The sequence below is a fragment of the Lynx canadensis genome, chromosome B4 (assembly GCF_007474595.2).
Source record: "Lynx canadensis isolate LIC74 chromosome B4, mLynCan4.pri.v2, whole genome shotgun sequence".
Classification (NCBI taxonomy): Eukaryota; Metazoa; Chordata; class Mammalia; order Carnivora; family Felidae; genus Lynx; species Lynx canadensis.
The window spans coordinates 103,915,649-103,939,645 of NC_044309.1; the positions used below are offsets into that span (position 1 = coordinate 103,915,649).

The 23,997-nt window shown below is 35.6% G+C and overlaps 1 protein-coding gene across 5 annotated transcripts in view; it reads right to left on the reverse strand.

The window, feature by feature from the left end:
• Window positions 1–23,997, reverse strand: part of PPFIA2 (PTPRF interacting protein alpha 2) — a 478,405-nt gene that overhangs the window by 105,156 nt on the left and 349,252 nt on the right. For all 5 annotated transcript variants that reach the window (XM_032594017.1, XM_032594014.1, XM_030323311.1 and 2 more), the window contains 5 exons: window positions 16,668–16,889; window positions 7,609–7,755; window positions 6,458–6,592; window positions 941–1,024; window positions 548–679 (listed from right to left, as the gene is read on the reverse strand). In XM_032594017.1, the coding sequence (XP_032449908.1) occupies window positions 548–679; window positions 941–1,024; window positions 6,458–6,592; window positions 7,609–7,755; window positions 16,668–16,889 (720 nt within the window). The remainder of the gene's footprint in view (window positions 1–547; window positions 680–940; window positions 1,025–6,457; window positions 6,593–7,608; window positions 7,756–16,667; window positions 16,890–23,997) is intronic.

Genomic DNA, 23,997 nt, shown 5'->3' on the forward strand with positions numbered 1-23,997 from the left:
CCAACTATCAACAAGACACATAGCATTGTGAATGACATTGCACACTGTAAAGAGGCAATTTTTGGAAATGATGCAGCTGAAATTATTGCGTTCCTAAACTGTAGTAGGATTAGTTCTATTGGTAATATAAATTCAGTTACTCATTTTGGCTTTTAGACAAGCAGTAGATTTAGTTACTCGAAACATGTGAATAGTTCAATGCAAGACATCCCCAAAATAATCGATTTTTGTCTCATTGCTCTTTTTTTGCACACCAGGTGAAGAATAACTAAGTATTTTCACCACAAAATACATTTCAATACATTTATCTATATGATCATGAGAATATGCAAGATTTACATACCATGCAGCACTTTTACTCATTTAAAAATTTATCTTACACATTTTTACAGAAACTACTCGTTCACTTCTAAGACTATGTCATATATACTTAAGGAAAATAAATGGATCATCCGACCAATACAATAATTACAGCAGGGTATAAAACAACCATGCTCTTAAGAACATTGATAAATATTCATGTGATTCTACTCTTCTGTCATTTTACCTTCTCCTCTAGGGCAGCCATTCTTTCCTTTAAATGTAGTTGTAAGCGTTCATTAGATTCAGTCAGAAGTCTGTCCACCGTATCAGATAATCTTTTGTTGTGCTCCTCATTCATTTTCTCTCTTTGCCTAGCCTTATATTCAAGAAAAAATAAATAAACTTGACATAACAATCATTTAAAAAGCACTGGGTTTGTTTTTATATTTTTCTAGTTTAAAATTGGATTCCATTTTATGTCTGGTGTGATTAAATTGGCAGAACCTTTTCTTTTTTCCTTTAAAATGCACAGAGCATATTCATAAGATTTTAAATATAACCTATCATCAAGAAAGACATTCATTTCTCACATGCCCATGGACTGATGATTGAGGGGAGTGGTTCTTAATATACATACTCTTTGAAGTTCTTGATTTTTCTCTTCAAGTTGACCTTCTAGATGTCTCATGCGTTCTTCAATGTTTCCATGTCTCTCTTCAGCCTGTTAAGAAATATGAAATATGTACCTGACATGTAAGATTTGATTAATACTTTACCTCTAAATAAATTGAAATAAAATGTAAAGCAAGCTACTACCAACCGCAAATGTAATTTTCAAAAAATAAACTTTTTTTAAACAGGCAGCTGAACAGCATTGCTTGAAATGTGTCAGCTACAAAGGCCTGTTACATCCAAGCATCAGCAAAACATTGGACTTATTTATGAGCAATGAAATCAGCCAAATGTAACATGCAGACTGTGCATGGTTTGAACACAAACCTGCCATTGTCCAATCTTAAGCTCCTGAAGCACTGAACTGCACAGATGGTTGATTATCAATAAATAAAAATAACATAATTTTTATAAATGAAAAGAAAAACTTAGATGGATTCTATTTAGCAATAGAAAGTAAAGTCCAGTAGGACTACCTTCCTACGTATGGAGATCATTTCTTGTAGTTTAGCTTCCATAACATATTGATAATCATCAGATGAGGTAGAAGAGGTTGGATCAGACTAACAAGTCAAGGAAAAGGAGAGGGACAAAATTGAAAAATCAGAACTAAAGACACTGACACTGAACAGAACATAGCACAGAATGCTTAAAAGAAAAATGTGACAGCAAATTTAATACTTTAATAGACAGAATTTTACATGGAAAGAACTACACTGATATCTGGTGAACACGATGCAGTCAATGGTTATAAATGAAAAACAATGATACGCCCAAATAAAAAGCTACCAACCTAAGGTATGGAAGGTTAGTGACGGCTGGCGATGAAAGACTACTACAGAATGAATTAAAGCAACTCTGAAAGAGTCATGTAATAGTTGGAAAAATGGGAAACCAAACACTAGAATATGTCTCTGATAGATTGTTAAATGTTTTGTATTTTGGTTTGTTTGTTTACCATATTACTAAAAAATAATGCAAACTGTGTGTCTCAGCGTTGAAGTGTATGCTAGGACAACGACCCAGGTGAAATAAATTTGGAAAAAAATTTATTACAAACCTAACACTGTAGACATCAAGACAAACTAAGCCACAGGATTAATTATTATGGGTATTCTCCAATTCCAGGGTGGAGTTTCCTCAGCAACAGTGACGAGCTGACAAACTGACTTCTGGTCTCTGAATACAAGTGTGTAGTACCTGGTCTAGTACCCTGGCACCTATTCTCAGATGTAGTCTTAATTTGACATTGTAAATGAAAGCGATTAGAAGTCCTCAAATTATCAAGGTGACAATATATTGTGAGGACAAGAATATTTATTTACAAAGTCTCCTGAATGACACTAGGAACCACTCAGAAACTGTTTCTACATTGATTTGTTGCCATGGGAACAAAATAGCGCCTTAAAGTGAACAGGCAGCATGGTGCCTTTGTCAGCTAATATTTGCCCAGTGCCAGGATTCGTTACATGTCTTGGAGGTGATTGTCAGGTTATCACAGACACAGAGTGTTAACACATGTGACATTGCTGATAGCTGAATTGTATTAGTATGTTATGCACAGATTACATGTAAAGTTAAATCAACATTTTGATCATAATTACAAGTATATATAACATCAAAATTGTTCTATGTTAGATCTATAAGATTTAACTCCAGAGCATATTCCATTACATTCTCTAAGTTTATTCTAAAACAGTGAAACTTACTTTATGCAAATATAGGACTATATATAAATATGTCATGCAGTACCTGAAAAGAAATAGTAGCCTATTCATGTATTGGCTCACACACATATGTACTATTTTATGCAACAAATTCCAACTAATCTATAAAATAAACATTTAACATTTAACTGGTGTACTTATATAGATTACAACTCAATATTTACATTTGTAAGATTTTCCTTTTGAGATTCTTGTTTCATAAATGGGGAAAATAATGAAGAAATAACAAATAACCAATTTCTCTCCCCAAATTTCCAAGCAGAAGAAACACAGAAAGCTACCATAGTTCCCAAATGTCACAAAATGGTTTTCTAATATCACTTAAAACCTAGAATTCAAATAGGAATATAGTAAATGGGTCAAAATGTTGTTGAAATGATATCATCTAAACTCATTTAGATATCTGTAATCTCTCAAAAGTACATTTTAACATGCAGTTGGTGGTGTAAAAATTAATCAGGTGACTGATTCAAGGTAGTCAAAGCATGAACATTTCAATTTCCAAAGCTGTCTCTTTAAAAACACAAGCCCAGTAGGTCTTCCCAAAGGTCCTTAAAACTTCTACCTCTTTCCATCTTAACTATTGAAAACATACTAAACATTGTAAAAATTCACTTAAAGATTGAGCAAGAATTCTGTCAAGTTTAAATTACTTTGTTATTGTTGATATGTTTTACTGGTACTAAAAATGAATGAAATACCTTATGGAATTCAATACGAATTATGTCCTTGCTGAGGGAATATGCACTTTAATTAAAGAAGTAAACATAATAAATCATAAAATTGGGATCCCAAAGTCTTTATTGGTTCATTTTGTGTATACTTGCCATAGCCAATGTTAACATTTATCTGTAGCCACTCCTCAATATTTCTGACTTTCTAAAGCCTTCAATGAGCTTTCCTTACCTATCTACACACACACACACACACACACACACACACACACACACACACACATCTTATCAACCACAGAATAGATTCAGACATCATTTCTAAACAAAAACTGGGATCAATTTATTTATTTTTTTTAAATTTTTTTTTCAACGTTTATAGGGATCAATTTCAATAGTATTGATTTATGTTCATCTTAGCCTTGTGAAGACTGTAGTTTAAGTAATTAGTGTAAATACAAAAGTCACACAAAAACAATCTATTTTTTGTACTCCTTGATGGGATACAGGGCTTATGTTCATTTCACTCTTTAATATGACATAGGAAAATTTCAAATGAGCTACAGTTTAGAGGAAATTATAGGCAGAAATGGCTTTGAGAAAAACATGAGTAGATTTTGAAATGGGGAAGAAATAAAAGTCAGATGGGGTGGGGCAAAGAGAAGAAAACAATAGGTAGCAGATAATAAAAGCAGAAAAAAATATATAGGCCAAATAAAATGCCTGAAACATTATTTAGAATGCCATTCATAATATAGGAGAGGGAAGCCTAGGTTTAAGCTAAGCAGAAATCTTTTTACTTTAGTATCAAAAATAGTAAGAAGTAGAAAAAGATTATGATGATCAATAACAGTGAGATACTGAAAATATGGAAGTGATAAAAATATATAAATAAAACTGGTTCTAGAGATAGTCCCTAAAAGTGTCTGAACAGAGGAGAAGAAAAAGTACAAGATCATTGTAGCCATAAAACTTGGGAAAACAAATGAAAGAGCATCTTCAAAAGTTATAAAAACGTTACAAGCATAGGGAGTGTGCTGAGGATAAAACCTCTTCTCTAGACAAGTGTATATTAAATATGGCAATAATCTAGAAACTCTGTAGTTGAAATAATGGTGTTGATATAAAGTCAGCCTGAAGAGAAAGCAGTAAAAAAGAGAAACACAGTGAACTCTAGCATTTTTAACACTTCTTAAGAAAGATGAAACTCTACTGAAAAAGGAGGAAATCAAAAGGATTCAGATGAAGTGAAATTTTAGCAATATATTATTAGTTAGATGTAAACTGAAGAAATTATTTTGGGTACATGAATGAAAATATGTATCAAAAACAAGTAAGAGCCCCAGAGAAAAAATGAGGGGAAAAAAGATAAGACACCTATTTCAAGTTATTTTTTTATATTCTAAATTAAGGATGCTTAGGGATATATACTTTGAAGCCTCGTAAGTCAAGTATTATATTTTAAAGTATGTTTTGTCCTCAGTCCATTAGAAGTTAATTAGGAGCAATTATTTGGTGAATTTTAAATTGTATTATTTTGGAAGAGATTCCAGACATTCTCGTATTTTACTCAGGATAGTATTGATGATTATTTTACACTAAAGTTTTACAAAATTATTTTTATTATTTAGTCACTCACTTAAAGCTCCAGAAAATAGTTCAGTTCAATAACTCTATATAAGGTCATGTTCTTCAAATGAAGAGCCTTAGTGTGTGTGTGTGTGTATATACGTGCACACACACACATGCACACACACACACACAGACACATCCTTATCAATATTTGATTAATTTTAAATGTGTTTGCAAGAAAAAATAGAATATTACCACTATATTTGCACATTTTTATATAATTTAGAGATTATTTCTCAAATCAAATGATAAATTTATCTTTATTTGAGAAAGCACACATTTCTAAAATTGCCAGAAGGGTTTATGGTATGTCTATGACTATAGAAGGATCCAGATTGTGACATTATCCTAATCACACTAATGTTTTATTCAGCTGGTTATTCCAATACTCTGTAGACAAGCAATTACTCCAAAACTTTCTAACCCTGCTTTACTTTGCAAATATTTGTCTTTTCACTACCTGACTAATTATCTTATTTTAACCAATAGGCATCAGTCTACTTTTCCTCTTTAATTATTTACTTTTTTGGGAAAGCAAATGTGTGTGCCTACTTTTGTATTGCTGTATTGACTGTTTTGGATAGTCCTAATGCCAGAATTTGTAACCTGTAGTTCATATATCTGTCTTACCCATTTATTAGGTGCATGGAAAATGTAGCACTGAGCAATGATTGCGTGAATATCTAAAATGTTTGTACATTTTTGAACTGATATTAAAAGTAAAACATGCCTTTAGTGAGCAAAGCTGAAGTTTTGTTGTACATATACACTTTGAAGCACTGTCCTTTCCATTTCACTGTGAATGATAAGTCATTTTTAACATTATAATGGTTGCAAAATTTACAATATGTGTATAATTGTAGAATTTGACAGCCATAACATAGCAGATACTTTTGAATATTCCTCAGATTATTATTGAATTTAATTGGTTCAGAAGAAACTGTAACTATTAAAACCACTTTCTATTTAGTAACTTTAGAATTTAGACTTTTGCAAATCTAACTTCCAACTGCTAACAAATGTTTTCATATATAGTCAGAAAGGAACCGCTTATGATATTTCCTACATTTTTAATACCAAACAACTTCTGTTAAGGCTATTAAGTTATTGCAACTTATCTATATACATATTAAATTTCATCATTATTTGTTTATATTCAGTGATTATTCCAGTGTTCAAATATTATCATGGAAAATCAACCATCAGGATACAAAATTTTGTTTTTGCTAACGTTTACACAGGCAAAGGTATCATCACATTCATATGTAAATCATTCATGTCAGCATAAATAAGATCTATAATATGAAAAACTCATCTAAGCAACAAACCAGTATAATAAAGACGAAATAAACTTAAATTTCATGAAACCTAAAGACAATCTATAGATTCCATTTGGATCACTACTCCTTTCTATGAGTGTATCTAGACTGACTAATTGTTTTATGGCAATACCTTTGTCAGAGCTGCAATTCTCTGAGCCAGTTCAGCCTCTACTTCAGGTAAGGTCTCAGCTTTCCTCATAGTCTGCTGCAACTTTTGCTCAGCCAGCTCAAGACGCTCTTGTAACTGCCTGTTCTTCTCTTCCATCTGAAACAGGGATGGAAAAAGAGACACTTAAAGAGTCCCAGTAAGGATAACTAACACCAGACACTAGGGTTTCTGCCATTATTCTAGATTTAAAATCAACCACACTTACTGTGCAAAGAGATGACTGTACTCATGTTTTTATATGTTACTTACTCACATTCCTTAATAAAATTCAGCACATTAAAAAAATAGAAAAACTCTTACCAATGGCAACAAAAAGAAATAAAAGTTACTAGTGAATGTAAATGTGGACATGTGCAGTATAACTCAACGCTAAGGTTTCAGACGTACCATGAGAGCATATTATTGAAAATTATAGTATTAACTGGAGTGAGAGATGAAATGTAGCACAATGACTAACAGCCCAAGCTCTAGAGATAGGGTTAACAGAACTTTTTTCTCTGAAGGGCCAGATAATAAATATTTAAGATTTTGTGTATCATTTAGTCTCTGTTCCAACTATTCAGTTCTACTGTTGTAGCACAAAAACAGTCATAGAAAATGATTAAATAAATGAGTATGGCTATGTTTCAATAAAACTTTATTTATAAAACAGCTATAGTTTTGGCACATGGGCCATAGTTTGTCCAAATATGGAGCTCTGGAGCCAAATAGACTCTGCTCTGGAGCCAAACAGACTTGGGCTTCCATTAAGAACTGGCATTTTCCAGATGTGTGTCATTGGTAAAGTTTTTATGTCTCTGAACCTTGATGCCTCGGTATAATAATTGTGCTTACTTCACAGGTGGTGGTTAGATTTAAGTGAGGTAATTGTTAACTGCTTAGCAGTGTCTGATTCATGTCTAGACCCAAAGTAAATATTAGTAATTATTTTTATTATTATTAAGACATATTTGTGAATTACATGCTAGAAATCACATCTGTTGAGTCAGTTCCATTCTAAATTTTAGAGAACAGTTGAATGCCAAGAAATACTGTATTTTATTTACTCCGTATTTTGTTAGAATGGTGAGAGCACACATGGATGAGAACAAAACCAAGATAAGATACTCAACCTGCCGTAGGATGGCCTCTTTATTTGCTAACTCATTTTCTAATTTATCATTCATGTCATGTATGGAGGTAGATTCTCTCTGAGCACTGAGGTAACGTTTCTCAAGGGTTGTGATTCTTTCTTCCATATCTTCCTTCTGTGCCATGGCCTACAATTAAAATAATAAATTAATTAAAATCAGATTTTCACATAGTTTACTGTATTGTCTTGTTATTTAAATAAAATAGTAAGATACAAAGGCTACCGTTTTCTTGAAGCAATATTCATTCCTTTCTTTTTATGGAAAGCATGCCAAATTTCATGTGAATTTTCCCAATTTACCTGTCAGAATTCTTTTTACATCTTGGGTTAACAAAAAGTTCCTCTCTCTGAGAATGGAATGGAGTACAAGAAACTGCCTACTGTAGAACTGGCATTAGAAAAGAAGTGGCAGATAAATTAGCTCATTATACAGTAGAGATAAGTACAATTATGGGTACAGTTGTAAACCATAAAATCAGTAAAATGGTGGCTACCATTCCAAACTGCAAATCAATCTTCAAATAAGGATAACCAATATCACCAGTATCCTCATCTACATATATAAGTAAGAGTAACCCAGTGTTTAAAAAAGGAGGCCAGGGGTGCCTCTGTGGCTCAGTAGGTTGAGTGTATGACTTCAGCTCAGGTCATGATCTCAAGGTTAGTGAGTCTGAGCCCGCATCAGGCTTGCTGCTGTCAGCACAGAGCCTGCTTTGGATCCTCTATCCCCTCCTCCTCTGCTCCTCCCCCACTCACGCTCTCTCTCTCAAAAATGAATAAACATTTGTAAAAAAAGGAGGCCCCAGAAAAGTAAATTAGAGTCATATTCACAAATGAATTGACCAATTGACTTGGGAACTTAACCATTTTCCTTGTTACATATATTCCAATTAAAAAAAGATTTTTTTAATGTTTTTATTTATTTTTGAGAGAGAGACAGAGCACAAGGGGGGAGGGGCAGAGAGAGAGGGAGACACAGAATCAGAAGCAGGCTCCAGGCTCTGAGCTGTCAGCACAGAGCCCGATGCGAGGCTTGAACTCATGAATCGTGAGATCTTGACCTGAGCTGAAGTTGGGTGCGTAACTGACTGAGCCACCCAGGTGCCCCAAGAATTTAGAAAACTCAAAGAATACACAACTCTATGGAAAAATCAGCTATCAGTGTGAATGTAATAACCATGGCATTAATATTATTCTCAACTATAATTTTTAAACCACCTAATTCATAGATAATATGGAGATGATTTTATCTTCCTAACAGCTTACATGAACATTTACTAGTAGGTGGATAACCTACTTTTTAAAAAAAGATATTAAGAAAAGTCAGCTGCAGAAGCAAGCCTCATGGGCCTGTGGCGGTTTCCTTTGATAATGTGGGGAGCTCCTTTGCGTAAGGAGCCTAAAATTGAGTTGGTAGTGGTGGTTTCCATATGTTGCTATCCAAATTCCTTTGGTCAATGTTCCTAAGCAGCCCTTCTGGTCCTCTCCTTCAGGATCTGGAGCCAGTCCTGCCACATGCACAGAGCAGATACATTTTCTTCCATTTTTTTCCAAAAGAAATAGAAGTCCTTAAATGAATAGTCCTTCATTTCCCGATTTTCCCTCATCACCACCTGGAAATAACCATATGCACGAATCTTTAACTTCGAGCTTTTACTTTTACAACAGGTGTTCGCCTTCTCTCAAAGTTTTAATCATTATCTGTGCTCTAGTTTTTATGCCTTTTCTGCTTTAGGGACCTTGATCACTTTTCTGTCCTGGATTTTCAAGATGATAGCAGAAGTAAATCCCACAACTACAGCTAAAACAATGAAGCAGGCCTTGTACAGCTTGTACAGATGACACGTGGAGGGAAGAGGAAAAAGGAATGATTTAAAGAAAATAAAAAATAAAAATGATAAATTATCTGCTTGATCACTGACCATAACTGAATTGAAATTATGCAATTTTACTACTCTGCTGGAGCGGCTGCGAAGATACACCACCGTTTTAAAAACAAGCAAGGAAATAAATGTAACAAGTAATTAATAAAATCCTTGAAAAACAAAAAGCTGTACAACAAAAGGAAATGCTATCAGAGGAAATTACTACTTGGATCAGTTGTGGAAATGATCTACACAGCCATAATAATGGTGACACTAAATGTGATTTGGGGGTAATTGTAGTGGAAGGATGGGTGGGAGAGAAAAGTAGAGAAGAAAAAAGCTAAAATCCTCTGGGTGCCTGGGTGACTCACTGGGTTAAGCATCAGACTCTTGATTTTGGCTCAGGTCATGATCTCAAGGTTTGTGAGTTTGAGCCCCGCATTGGGCTCTGTGCTGACAGTGTGGAGCCTTCTGAGATTCTCCCTCTTTCTCTGCCCCTCCCCCACTTGCACACTCTCTGTCTCTCTCAAAATAAATAAGTAAACTTAAAAGAACTAAAATCCTCATATAATAGCAAGGCATCAATTAAATAAGAGAGAAAATAGCACAACTAACAGTGAAAGGATTGAAATTAAGAATCTCAGGCAAGTGAGATGGAAAGTAGGTGGGCACTCTGTGTGTGTATGTGTGTGTGTGTGTGTGTGTGCGCATGTATTTAGATGTGTACCCTCTTGACATTATTTGTCTTTGAAAAATTATGTATTGTTAAACTGTATACTGTTAATTTCATTTTCATATAGAACTCTGGGAATATTGTGTCAATTTTGTAACCAAAAAAGAGAATTCTGAATCTAGCCTACATATATAACTTCTTATAAAATTATAATAGTGATAAACTCAGTTAAAGACATATACATGTTTCTTCATAACATGAGCATTGGAGTAACACTTACTAGCTCCAAATCCCAGTTTTTGCTACTTATTAACTCAGTTATCATGGGTGAATGCTGATTACCTTTTCTATAACTCATCCTCTTTTCTTTTCTTTTTTGGTTTCTCTGCTTGCTTGTCTATTTTGTTTTCTGTTTTAGGTTGGGATACTAGTATCTACCATATAACATTGTTGCGATACAGTATTTTAAGTGCCTTGTGTAGTCTTATGCATAATACACACTCCATAAATAATAGCTTTTTGATTATTACTTACTATTGTGCCTATAATTAGCTGATCTGACTCTATGGCATACATTGCATGCAGAAGTCACTGTACAGACTTTGGTACTGCATTTTTGATTCAGTGATTCATGTGGGAGATTCAATTTTTAACTGCAAGCTGTGTTGCCAAAAATAAATTTTGAATTTACAAGTTGGAGAAATATCTTTTCCCTGTGTGTCACTTAGAAATTCTAAAATGGGAAGCTTTTTCTAGTCTCTAAAAACTGTTCCCTAAAGAAAGAGGAAAACAGTATAAAGATTCAATTATCTCTTGACCTATGGTTTGTTTACAAAATAGACTTTATTATAGCAAATAAATATAACTCTATAGTAACTCAGACATAGTAAACTAAAAAATAAAACTCCATGTTTCAGATAATGGAAAAGACAAAACTGATATGTATTCATTTAATTACTTAGGCATTTTTTAAGAACTCTTAATAGGAAGTTAGAAAGATAAGCTGGTTTTATTCACAAAACAATATAGAATTTAAATTCTAATTCTTTGTTGGGGTGGTTCAGTCGGTTGAGCATCCGACTATGGCTCAGGTCATGATCTTATGGTACGTGAGTTCGAGCCCTGCATCAGGCTCTGTGCTGACAGCTCAGAGACTGGAGCCTGCTTCAGATTCTGTGTCTCCCTCTCTCTGTGCCCCTCCCCCACTCACACTCTGTCCCTCTCTCTCTCAAAAATAAATAAACATTTAAAGAAAAATTCTAATTCTTTGCACATCAAAATTTGCATAATATTTGCATATTTGCATAATATTTAATAAAGTATTATTCAATACTCCATTAGTAGCTTTTTTTTAAGTTTATTTATTTATTTATTTGAGAGAGAGAGAGAGAGACACAAAGCGCAAATGACAGAGAGGCAGAGAGAGGGAGAGAGAAACCCAAGCAGGCTCTGCACTGTCAGTGCAGAACCAATTAGGGGTTCAAACTCATGAACCATGAGATCATGACCTGAGCCGAAACCAACAGTCATACATGTAACTGACTGAGTCACCTAGGCACTCCCCCAATTAGTAGCTTTCTTAATTATAAAGTGGAGAGCTAAGCATGTTATAAGATTGTCTATGTTTTTAATATGTGTACTGTTCTTTGCTTTACTCCAGCCCCCAACTACATATAGGTCACAGTCAATTTAAGGAGCAACTAAAACAAACCTTCAAAGAAAGTAAATTTTAGAAAGACAAATACCATACGATATCACTCATATGTGGAATTTAATAAACAAAATAGATGAACATATGGAAGGGAGGAAAAAAAGAGAGAGAAACAAACCATAGGAGACTCTTATTGACAGAGAAAAAAACTGAGGGAAGATGGAGGGAGGTGAGTGGGAGATGGGCCAGATGGGTGATGGGTATTGAGGAGGGCACTTGTTATGATGAGCACTGGGTGTTGTATGTAAGTGATGAATTATTGAAGTCTACTCCCAAAACCAATATTGCATTATATGTTAGTTAATGATAATCTAAATAAAAATTTGAAAAAGAAAAAAAATCATAAAAAATAAAGTATATCTCTTATAGTCATCAAAAAAGTAAATTTAAATAGATTTACTTATTGACGAGGAATAATGACAAAAATGTATTCTAAAAGCATTAATGAAATATACTTACATAATTCATTTTAGATATACTAGACAGTCCTCACACGTAAAGCAAAATGCATTGAAGCTTTTTATTATATGGTTTTTCCTACTCTCTCCTTTTTTCCTTAATCAACAAATATGTAGTGCTAATACAATACATAAATCATACTGTGCTAGCAATGTTACACATTGGGTAGCAAGAAGAATCACTTTTTTTAAAGTTTACTTATTTATGTTGACAGAGCACATGGTGGGAGGGGCAAAGAGAGAGAGAGAAAGAGAGAATCCCAAGCAGGCTCCACACTCAACACAGAGCCCTAGGTGGGGCTCCATCCCACAACCACAAGATCACAACCTAAGCTGATACTGAGAGTCAAGAGTCGGAAGCTTAACTGACCAAGCCACCCAGGTGCCCCCACTGTTTTTTTCCCCTTATACATACTTGCAATCTAGTAGACCTTGTGTGTCCACAGACCACAGTCTGGATTATAAAAGCGGAAGCTGGAGTTTTGAGTGTAAGTGATACCTTTTTAAAGTCCATGGTTTTCTTCTTATTGGAAACAGAGAGCACAAGATTATTTCAGTGGTGGTTACAGTGCAGCTGCATTTTTTATGCCAGTGCTATCACTGGTAAATGATTCTGTTTTGTTGATTTTAGAAGTTGCTCATAGTGGAAGAAGCACAGGTTTTGGAGCTGGGCTGATCCTGTGTCTTCCTGGTGCTGAGGGTTTGGAAGGAGTGCAATGCTCGGAGGGCAGTGCATATGCCTTTGACAAGTCACTTTACCTCAATTGAGAAAAATGGGCATAATGATGAGTACCTTCTGGATAGGACAGATGTAAGAAATTAGACAAATTAAATATAATACACCTGTAATAGTTTTCATGGTTGGTCTTTAAGAATTTCCTAGAAGTAAACCAGGGCCTCTGGCAATCGGACCTTTTTGGAAACATTTTATTTGGCCTTTCATGGTGTTCTTAACACACACGCGTGCACACACACACAGCACACATGATGTATACAGAAAGTCGGGCAGTGTATAGGTTTCTTGCCCAGGTCTCATTAATTTCTAGTGCTTCCTACGTTATACCTTTACTGCCGAATGTGTCATACATTTATATTGCCTGACTGGCTCTTGAAGCATCTGTATTTGCAACCTCCCTTTAGAAGTGAATGATGAGAGATATTCTTCACAAATCTCTTCTAAAATATAACTACATAAAATTTTAGAGATGATAATAGTTATATTTAAATTTTTTAAAATGTTTTTATTTATTTTGAGAGAGAGAGAGACAGTGAACAGGGGAGGGGCAAAGAGAGAGAGAGAGAGAGGGAGACAAAGAATCCGAAGCAGGCTCCAGGCTCTGAACAGTCAGCTCACGGGGCTCGAACTCATGAGCTATGAGATCATAACCTGAGCCAAAGTCAGACACTCGACCAACTGAGCCATCCAGATGCCCCAAGAATAGTTATATTTTATTTTACTTTAAAAAAAATTTTTAACGTTTATTTATTTTTGAAAGAGAGAGTAAGTGGGGTGGGGGGGCAGAGAGAGAGAGGGAGAGAATCCAAAGCAGACTCCAGGCTCCGAGCTGTCAGCTGAGAGTCCGACATGGCTTGAACCCATGAACGGCAAGATCATGACCTGAGCTGAAGTTGGATGCTTAACTGACTGAGCTACCCAGGTGCCCCAAGAATAGTTATATTTTAAAAGAATTCCACATGAAAGCAGAATACCTTACCTATTCGAAGAGATTTCCTCATTAAAGAAAAAAACAAAAAACACACCTGGCATCAGATGATTGATATTTTCCATCTGAATTAGCTTTTTGTCACCTACACCTGAAGACGATTAGAATTAAGGAATTATTTTTACATAGTCAATAAGAAAGGGGGAGCTGGAGATACTGGGCTCTACCTGTGACACTGCATTAAATAAACATGAAGAGAGGAAGCAAGAGAGGAGTGCTAAATGAAAGGAAAATTGCTAAATCTCTGGGACTAAGAGAATGAAGAAACTGGGATAAGCAAGGCCTCAACAAATAGCTTTACAGCCAGAAATTGTAGTGTTTCTTAACAGTGATATAGAAGAGTGGCAAACCTTCAGCTAAGGAGTGAAAATGACAGACGTGTCTTTGAACGATCAATTCATATAAAGAAGTAGAGAGCACAGTATCATCATTTGCATGGTAGCAGAGCAACCTGCCACTTCATGGATCATCTACATTTTTTCTGAGATAGTAGGTATTGTTCTAACCCACATTCTAATCTCATCCATGCCTTTTGACATTTACATCAAATACCTATAAATATCCATTCTTTCAACAAAGTTTTCTTGAATGCCTATTATAAGCTCAATAGTTGTGTTGGTGATTAGAATAGAGAAGTGAACAAAACACAACAAGACAAAACTCCCAGCCATTATGAATCTTTATGTATAGGGGAGAGGGAGGTATATGACAAACAGGTAAATCGGTAAAGTATATATTATGTCAGATGGCAGTAAATACTGTGAGATAAAACAAAGAAAATGAAAGAAGAGGAAGAGTGTACATGTGCAAATAACAAGGTTAGGGAACACTTCACTGAGAAGAAAACATTTGAGCAAAAGGAAGAGGGAAAAGAAAACCCAACAGAATAGGTCTGGCTAGTTTAAGAGGCCATCCATCTTAACTGAACAGAGTGGACTAAAATGAAACAGCAAGAGATGAGTTCCCAGAAGTCAGAAAGGTGGTAGTGGAGATTGTACACGGCTTGTAGTCCACTGTAAGGACTTGGATTTTCCTGTAAGTAGGACAGGTAGCCATTGAAGCAGAATGGTAACTTGAGCTGACTTAACATTGTAACAGGTCACTCAGGTTGCTATGTTGAGTATAGACTGAAGCGAGTAAAACGCAGAGGAAGGAAGACTAGTCACAAGAGTACTGTAATAATTCAGAGAGAGATGGTGGTTGTGTGGAATAAGGAAGAGCCATAAAGATTGTGAGAAGAGGTCACATTATTGATAAGTTTTGAAGTTGGAAATAATGGGTTTATGGCTGAATCGTATGCAGTGTGTGAGTGAAACAGGTACCAAGGACAGCTCCAAGGCTTCTGTTCGGAACAATACTGGCATTGAGGACAGGTGGGCTGTGTAAGAAGACAAGAAACTCTGGTTCCTTGGGGGTGGGAGAATAACAGGAAAACACTCTTGAATACGTTAATTTTGAGAATATGTTAATTTTACAGGCAACTGGGAAACAGGACACAGGATAAGCCGGAGATATAAACTGGGAGTCATAAGGCAGTAGGTGTTTTTTGGAGCCATGAGACTGCATGTACTTAGCAGGGAAGTGAAAGTAGATTGAGAAGGAAAGTCACTACAAGTCTAGGGAGACATTGATCAAATAAAGAAGCCCGAGATAAGGGCAGGAAGTAAAGACGGATGAAAATCAGAAGCGTATAGGGCGCTACTACCCAACTGAAGACGTACTTCAGGGAGTAATGATTGGATCCAGTGCTGGGTTCAACAACATGGAGGTCAGCAATCTGTTCTTATCAAAGAAGGGGATGTTGGAGGCAAAAGTAAGTAAAATGGGCTCAACAGGGAATGGGAAAAAAATAATTGAATACATGGAGTGGAGTCAACTCCAATAACAATTAGTTAATTATATACAAAAATGTAAATAAGATAAAATATGTAATTTAAACAAATATGTAAACATGACAAAAGGTGAAAGGTCACCAAATAAATTTTTTAACAATTATGAATAATTTTCTTTTTAATTGAATAGAATGAGAAAGTGAAAGGTTCTAAACATTTCACCTTAGTTGGTAAGATGATTAGGCAGTGTTACAAAAAAAATCTCGTATTTTTTGCAGTAACTTTCAAGTACTCTATTAAACAGATGAAGTGATGTTACATCTAAGAAGAACCGAATACATGGAGAAAGAAAGGTGCACACATTCCCAAATATATATTCACACTCACAGACACAACACCAAAATAAGAGGGGGAAAATTTAAAGTAATGATTTTGAGTATTCCCATTTGCTAAGAGTGTAGCAATTTCATTATTCATACCCACATCTAAAGCTATTTAAAATTAGCAGCTTAAATTTTTTAAAAATTCATTAAAAACTATAGAAAGTTTTTACTCTACCCAAGACTTGATATGAAATTCCGTACATATTTAAAGGGTCGATAAGTAAATAAACTATTTTTGTCTTAGTGGACATGTTTCATAACTAATATCATGCATCCCAAATTTTGGCTTTCTGAATAGATGTAAAGATTATATGCCATTAGGGGAGATTTGCAAAAAGCATCTCAGAAGCAGCATTCAGAAAGCAAAGACTGAAACCGTTATGAATCACTTACCTCCCTAATGTCCCTTTGATATTTAGTGTTCATTTCTTCTGTTTTAATGAGATCCTTTCTTGCTGTCTCTGCTTCCTGTTCCACCTCTCCCACTCGGGAAGAGAGTGCTGCTAAACGTTCCTTCATTTGAGCCATTTCATAGTTTTGCTTTTCAAGCAATTCTTGTAGTTCGACTATTTGGCTAGTTTCATCAGTTGAGTCTATAGAACCGTTGGACAAACGCTGCAGGAAAAGAACAAGAAATGGCACTTAGGATTCTCTTCACCTTTAATTTAAAATCCATGAACTTAAAGAAATGAAACTGATGGAGCTTTCACACTGAGAAATAAGAACCCTAACTAGTTTTGAAAAAAAACTAAGTTTTTGAGAAAAGTCTTAATGGACATTAAAATATAAAGGTAGGTCAGTAATTTTAAAACAGTTTAACAGATGCATTTGAACAGATGCAACTTAGCATGAAACACTCGTGTATCCCAAACATTTAACAAATGGCAGTTATTATTTTGCCAGTTATATCCAAAGTTTATTGTAAACAATATTTATATAAGCAGCATATTATTAAATGATAAGAAGGAGCACAGAAACTGTATAATTTTATTTATTTATTTATTTATTTATTTATTTATTTATTTATTTATTTTTGAGAGGGATATCATGCAAGCGGGGGGGGGCACAGAGGGGAAGAGCAAATTTTTTTAAAGTTTTTTATTTTGAGAGACAGAGAGCAAGGGAGGGGCAGAGAGAGAGGGAGAGAAGGTGAGAAAGGGAGAGAGAGAATCCCAAGTAGGCCCTGTGTTTTCGGCGCAGAGCCTGACATGGGGCTCGATATCATGAAATGTGAGATTATGATCCAAGCCAAACTAAGGAGCTGGATGCTCAACTGACTGAGCCACTCAGGCATCCTGGGAGAGAAAGAATCTTTTTTTTTTTCAATATACGAAATTTATTGTCAAATTGGAGAAAGAATCTTAAACAAGCTCTCTTCCCAGCACAGAGCCCAACATGGGGCTCGATCTCAGGACCATAAGATCATGACCTGAGTCGAAATCAAGAGTCGGATGCTTAACTGACCGAGCCACTGAGGTGCTCCATATTTTCTATTTTTATTCAAGATCCTGGTGCATTTGCAAGTTTCATTTTCAATGACTCTCAGAGAAAGAACTTACACACATTTTTCTTTTAACGAAGGTTATTCCTGGCGTGAATGTGACCTAGCTAGAATAAAGGTATAGCATAAAAAAAGCCTTTATTTCTATATTGTTAAGAACATAAAAGTCATGAATGCACACAACCCACAGGAAGGAGGCTTAAAAGGATTAAATACTTTGAGACTGATTTCTCCCCTTGCTGCTTAGAAACCAGGGTGACCCATGTCTTCAGAAGCGTGTCCTACAACCTAACTGTACTGGAGAAGTTCTGTGGTGGAGACAGGGCCACAACTGGAGGAACAGCACTAAAAGAAAAAGGGCACAGCCAGGCTGAAATAAGAAAATGATGATGCACTTTGCCTTAACATAAATGCAAATAACAGATGCCCAAATTAAAAGGGCAAATTAAATTTTCCCAAATTAAAACCCAAATTAAAAAAGATAAACATGAAAAAAGAATGAGAAAATGAGAAAAAGCAAAGAAAGTACCGTTAATTTTAGTACAGTGCTTGTTTGGAAAACACGAATCTGTGTTAATACAATAGACACATGAAGAAACTATTTGAATGTTACATAAATATTGCGTTTTCCTTTTTTCAATATATTGAAGTCGAGCTGACCTACAATGTTCCATCAGTTTTAGGTGCACAGAACAATGATCCGGCGGTTCTATATGTTATGCTGTGCTCTAAATTTTGTGTTTTCTTACGCGCGACTTCATTCCTGAGAATCACTGGTTAAACACAGAATCCCATACCCAGCTGAACTGAGCTGTGTAGGAACACACAAAATGAACTCGTGCACGCTCCTCAGACATCTAACATCGCCTCAGTGTATCTCAGGCTTTGAGTCACACCACCCCCATCGTGTTACAATTTTCTGTCTGATTTCAGATACCCCACTTTCTATCACTTCACAGTAATGCACAAACCCCCAAACCCATCTGACATCCATTTCTGCAAGCAAAATTCAGGTCTTCTTCAAGTCCAAGAGTCATATTTACAGTATTTATGCAATTCTTGACTATTTAACGTGTAAAACGTGCTACAATTTTCATTGGTTTTCTATCTCTTTGTTTTATGCCATTGATAAAGTTGTGACACAAACCCCTCTTCTTCCACAAGCCCTGTGTTTTGCATTGTGCAGTTTTGCAGAGCTCAGAACTTTGAGGGATGCAAATGACACATTAGAGCAGCACTGACTGTAGGAGAAAAGAGGGAGAACAGAAAGCACCACAAAAGCAGTGAGAAAGAGAAAATAGAGAGCAAACAGGGAGCACAGACCAATGGCAAGGGGTGTTTACTAAGTCCAGGAACTAACACATGAAGAAGCAGCCTGGAAAATCTAAATTAAAATAGCAGAAAAGATAGAGTTAATCTTAAAATGGTATCTAAAGATGCCAGATCCACAGACCTAATACCTTGAAGGTATTACTGAACTCTTAAATTGCAGATACTGAACATCTGATAATCTAGTAAAAGAAGGAAGAGATTTTACAAATATGTAGGAATGTCAGAGATGCTGCTGAGATCCAGCAACTCTATTTCCCCGACTGCTGAGATGGCTGCTTGCTGAGGGATAAGAGTCCCTCAGGGTCTTTCCAAAGATCCCTGAGGTGTGCAATGCCACACACAATGAAGAGGTACTGGGAAGCTAATGCAAAACCAACTTTCTAGACAGTTTTTATGGATACAAAATGCAAACACATTGATGGTGACCCTTATACAGGACACAACTATGTGTACATGGAGCTGAGATAAGCCAGTGATAATCATTAGGCAACAACTGAGAACTGGTTTAGGGAAGAAGGCTAGAGCCAATTGCCAGTCAGTTATGCCCAAATTTGGTATAACTGAGGTATGATATTACAGGGCTTTTTTCATAATAGGAAATATCTTTGAGCTCTGTATACTACTTACAGGTAACTAAGCGATCTTAAGCTTTAATAGAACTTCTACTTCCTCACATTGAGGACTTTCTTCAGTCAACTAAAAAAAAAGGCAATTTTTTAGAAGCTACACAAATCACTAGAAAACAAATTTTTGCTTTGAAAAATGTTTTATGTAACTGGAGAAAATACACTTAGGTTTCTGGAACCCTAAAGAACTTGGGAGAACTGAGACTCACGTAATCACACAGAGCTGATTTGAATTAAAATGCAGAACTTTTCTTTTCAAGTTTATTTATTTTGAGAGAGAGAGGGGGAGAATTAGAGCATGCATGTGGGAGGGGTAGAGACAGAGGAGAGAGAGACTCCCAATTAGGCTCTGTGCTGTCAGCGCAGAGCCTGACTTTGGACTTGATCCCATGATCCGTGAGATCATGACCTGAGCCCAAATCAAGAGTCAGATGCTCAACAGACTGAGCCACCCAGGCACCCCTAAAATGCAGAACGTTTAATTCCCAGTTAAGTTTATCTACCCTTTACCATATTGCCTTTACTCAGAATATAAAGATCAACAGATACAAATTATGCATGGTATATGGTATAGACAAGTACCAAGAATGTAGTGTGTATTCATACACACACACATAGGCATTCAGTAAATATTTGTTAAGTCAACGGAATCATGTTAATTTTCTAATTAGAAAAATGATTAGTCCAATTCTGTGCACCTGAAGTCCATTAAAATCTTGTTTAAAAATTGCATATTTTGAACGGGCTCAAGGTAAGAAAATTTTAATTAAGTATAAACAGTAATCAGGCAACTAAAAAAAAACACTTAAAATGCTAACCTTTTTAATTCCTTTAGTAACAGATGTATAACATAAGGTCTTTACACTACTTTGAAATTTGGGACTATCCATGGAAAATTTCTGAACTCTCAATTTTTTTCTGAAGTGTTTTTAAATCTTTTATTTTTTTAAAAAAAAATTTTAATGTTTTATTTATTTTTGAGAAAGAGAGATAGAGTATAAGTGGGGGAGGGGCAGAGAGAGGGAAACAGAATCCAAAGCAGGCTCCAGGCTCTGAGCTGTCAGCACAGAGCCTGACGCAGTGCTCGAACTCACGCACTGTGAGATCATGACCTGAGCCAAAGTCGGACACTTAACCGACTGAGCCACCCAGGTGCCCCTTAAATCTTTTATTATTTAAAAAATGTGTAACATTTCATGTATTCAAATCACTTTAAATATATTTTATGGTGAGGTTAATATATTTTCTCATAATTCCATAGTAAAAGTTCATTTAAAAACTGTGATTTATATCTTAGAAAAAGAATACATAACTTTTGTTCGAAATCATTTAACAGTGATTTGTAGATTTATCTTTAAAATAAATTGTGGCACTTTAACTGAAATGACCTATTATTGAATTAAAAGAAAATCCAGTGGTTCTTTTAAACAGCTTTATTGAGATAGAATTTATAACCATAAAATTTGCCCACTTACAGCATAAATGTCAATGGTGTCTAATATACTTAAAGAGTTGTACTATCAACATAATCTAATTTGAGAACATTTCGTCACCCCAAATAGAAACCTCTTGCCCATTAACAATCATTTGCAGCTGACCCCCACCTCCAGCCCTAGGCACGATTTATCTACTGCTGCCACTGTAAATCTGCCTATTTGGTACTTTTCACATAAACTGAATCAGAATAGATAGTCTTTTGTGACTGGCTTTATTCGCTGAACAAAATGTGTTTGAGTTTCATTCATGTTGTAGTATCAGATTTTTTTTGATTGCTGAATACTATTCCATCATGTGGATATACTACATGTTATTTATATATTCATGTGGTAATAGACATTTAGATTGTTTTCACCTTTGGGCTAATGTAAATAATGCTGTTATAAACATCTGTGTACAAGTCTTTGTGTGGACATGTGTTTTATATTCTTGTGGATAGATTCCTAGGAGTAGAATAGCTGAATCACATGGAAATTCTACATTAACATTTTGAAGTACTATTTCCCCAAATGGCTGCACCACTTTACATTCCCACTGGCAACCATGTGACTTCCAATTTATCACATTCTCACCAAACCTTGTTATTGCCTTTTTATTACAGCTACTCTAGTGTGTATGAAGTGGTATCTCCTTGTGATTTTGATTTGCATTTTGATTTGCATTTGATTTGATTTGATTTGATTTTGATTTTGATTTGCACTTCCTAATGGCTAATGATATGGAGCCTCTTTTCACGTCTTTATTGTCAGTTATGTATCTTCTCTGTCTATTCAAATTCTTTACTCATTTACTAATTGACTTATTTGTCTTTTTATTAATGAGTTACAATAATTATTTATATATAGATGTGTGTGTGTGTACACACACACACACACACACACACACACATATATATACAATTCCTTTATCAGTTATATGATTTCCAAATAGTTCTTCTCAGTCTATAGATTATCTTTTCACTTCGACAGTGCCGTGTGAAATGCAAGTGTTTTTAATTTAAATGAAGTCCAATTTATCATTTTCCCCTTTATATGTTGCACTTTGGTGTTGTATCAAGAAATTATTTCCTAACACAAGGTTATGAAGAGTTTCAATGTTTTTCTCTTAAACATTGTACCAGGAAGAAAGAACTAGGTGTTGGGATTTTGTTAAATGTGCTGATACATTCCTGACATCAAGGAAAGTCTCGTCAAGCAGAGGAATAGCACATAAATAAGCAATTATTAAGTATGACAATGAATGTTATCATAAAGTTTTATGATAAACATCCTAAATATTTTTGACATGGGAGCAGAGAGACGATACTATTTGTGATACTCTTTGACTTTGATCTTTAAATATGAGTAATTACATTTAAAGTAAAATAAGGAGGGTATTTATTTCAGAAAGGTAAAGCATGAGCACAGGCAGGGAGGTAGTTTCTGCAGGGCAATTACAGGTTGTACTGTGTGGAGAGCCAGAGACGAGTGCTGTAGACGAGTGCAAGAGACTGGGAAAAAAGGCCACCATAGATTAAGATGGCTTTAGCTTTTTGTATGAAATACAATGCACTTTGAGTACTAAATAGAATGACAGAGAGTCATCAAAGGTTTTTGAAGAGGGAAATAACACGTGAAAACCTGCTGTCAAACTGTTCATCTCTCTTCATGACCTGGTAACCTATTTAAAGCCTTAACTACCAGTAACTTTCTCTTTCCCTTTCACTTTCTCTTTCCCTGCCCCCATGGCTAGAGTTGATGGATAAAATACAGGATGTCCAGTTATATTTAAATTTCAGATAAACAACGAAAAATTTTTAGAGTAAGATATCACATGCAGTATTTGGATTAAGCTTATACTAGAGGAATTGATGATGCAAAGAAAACACTGAGCCCAAATCCAGAATAAGAGCACATCATGTATTTATCTGGCAGAGGAAATAGAAAATCAAAGGCTGGGAGACACAAGCGGGTTTAGGATTTTCAAGGGGGACCAGTATAACTAGAATGGAATAGGCTATAGCAAGAAGATGGGAGTGAGCATACATGGGCAGATGATGTTGATTCTTGAGATGCCAGGGGTTCCTGAGTTCATTGTAAGACACTGACTTTTACTCTGGGTTAGATGGGCCCCATAGGAAGGTACTGAGCAGAGGAGTGACAGTCTTTTAGAAAAAATGTCTGCTTTACCTTGTGACATATTTGAATTAGACCCATTTCTATGACCTCTTTATGTGTCAAGGAACACCTTGTGTGTTCAATCCTCTTTGATGACTCTGAACCCTTAGAAGATGCAGTAGGCCAAGGTCTGTGGGCTCCTACTTCTGGCAGTTGGTATTGTTACAATCTTTGCCATCCTCCACACCAATCCTCACCTGGGATTTGTAGCTGGATTTTCCTGTTCAACACATGATGTCTGGGTCATCTACTCCCACCTGAATTACTATAATAACCTTCTAACTGGTCTCTTTGTTTCTAACCTTATCCTCTTACTCCTATTTTTTAAAACAGTCAGAGTGGTCCATGGTAATCTTGTTACATGGTAGTCAGATCAAGTCACTCCTCTGCTCAAAACACTCCAGTGGTTTTCCATCCTACCCAGTACAAAAGCAAAAATCTTGTAATAAGCAATAACCACCGCCCCTGACTCCCTACTCCACGGTCCTTCCCTCCATGCCACAGCCTCCCTGACCTCTCTCCTACTATTTTCCCACTGGCTCTCTCAATTCAGCCACACTGGCAACCTCACTGCTCCTCTAAGTCCATTACACTTCCACATTGCAGCCTTG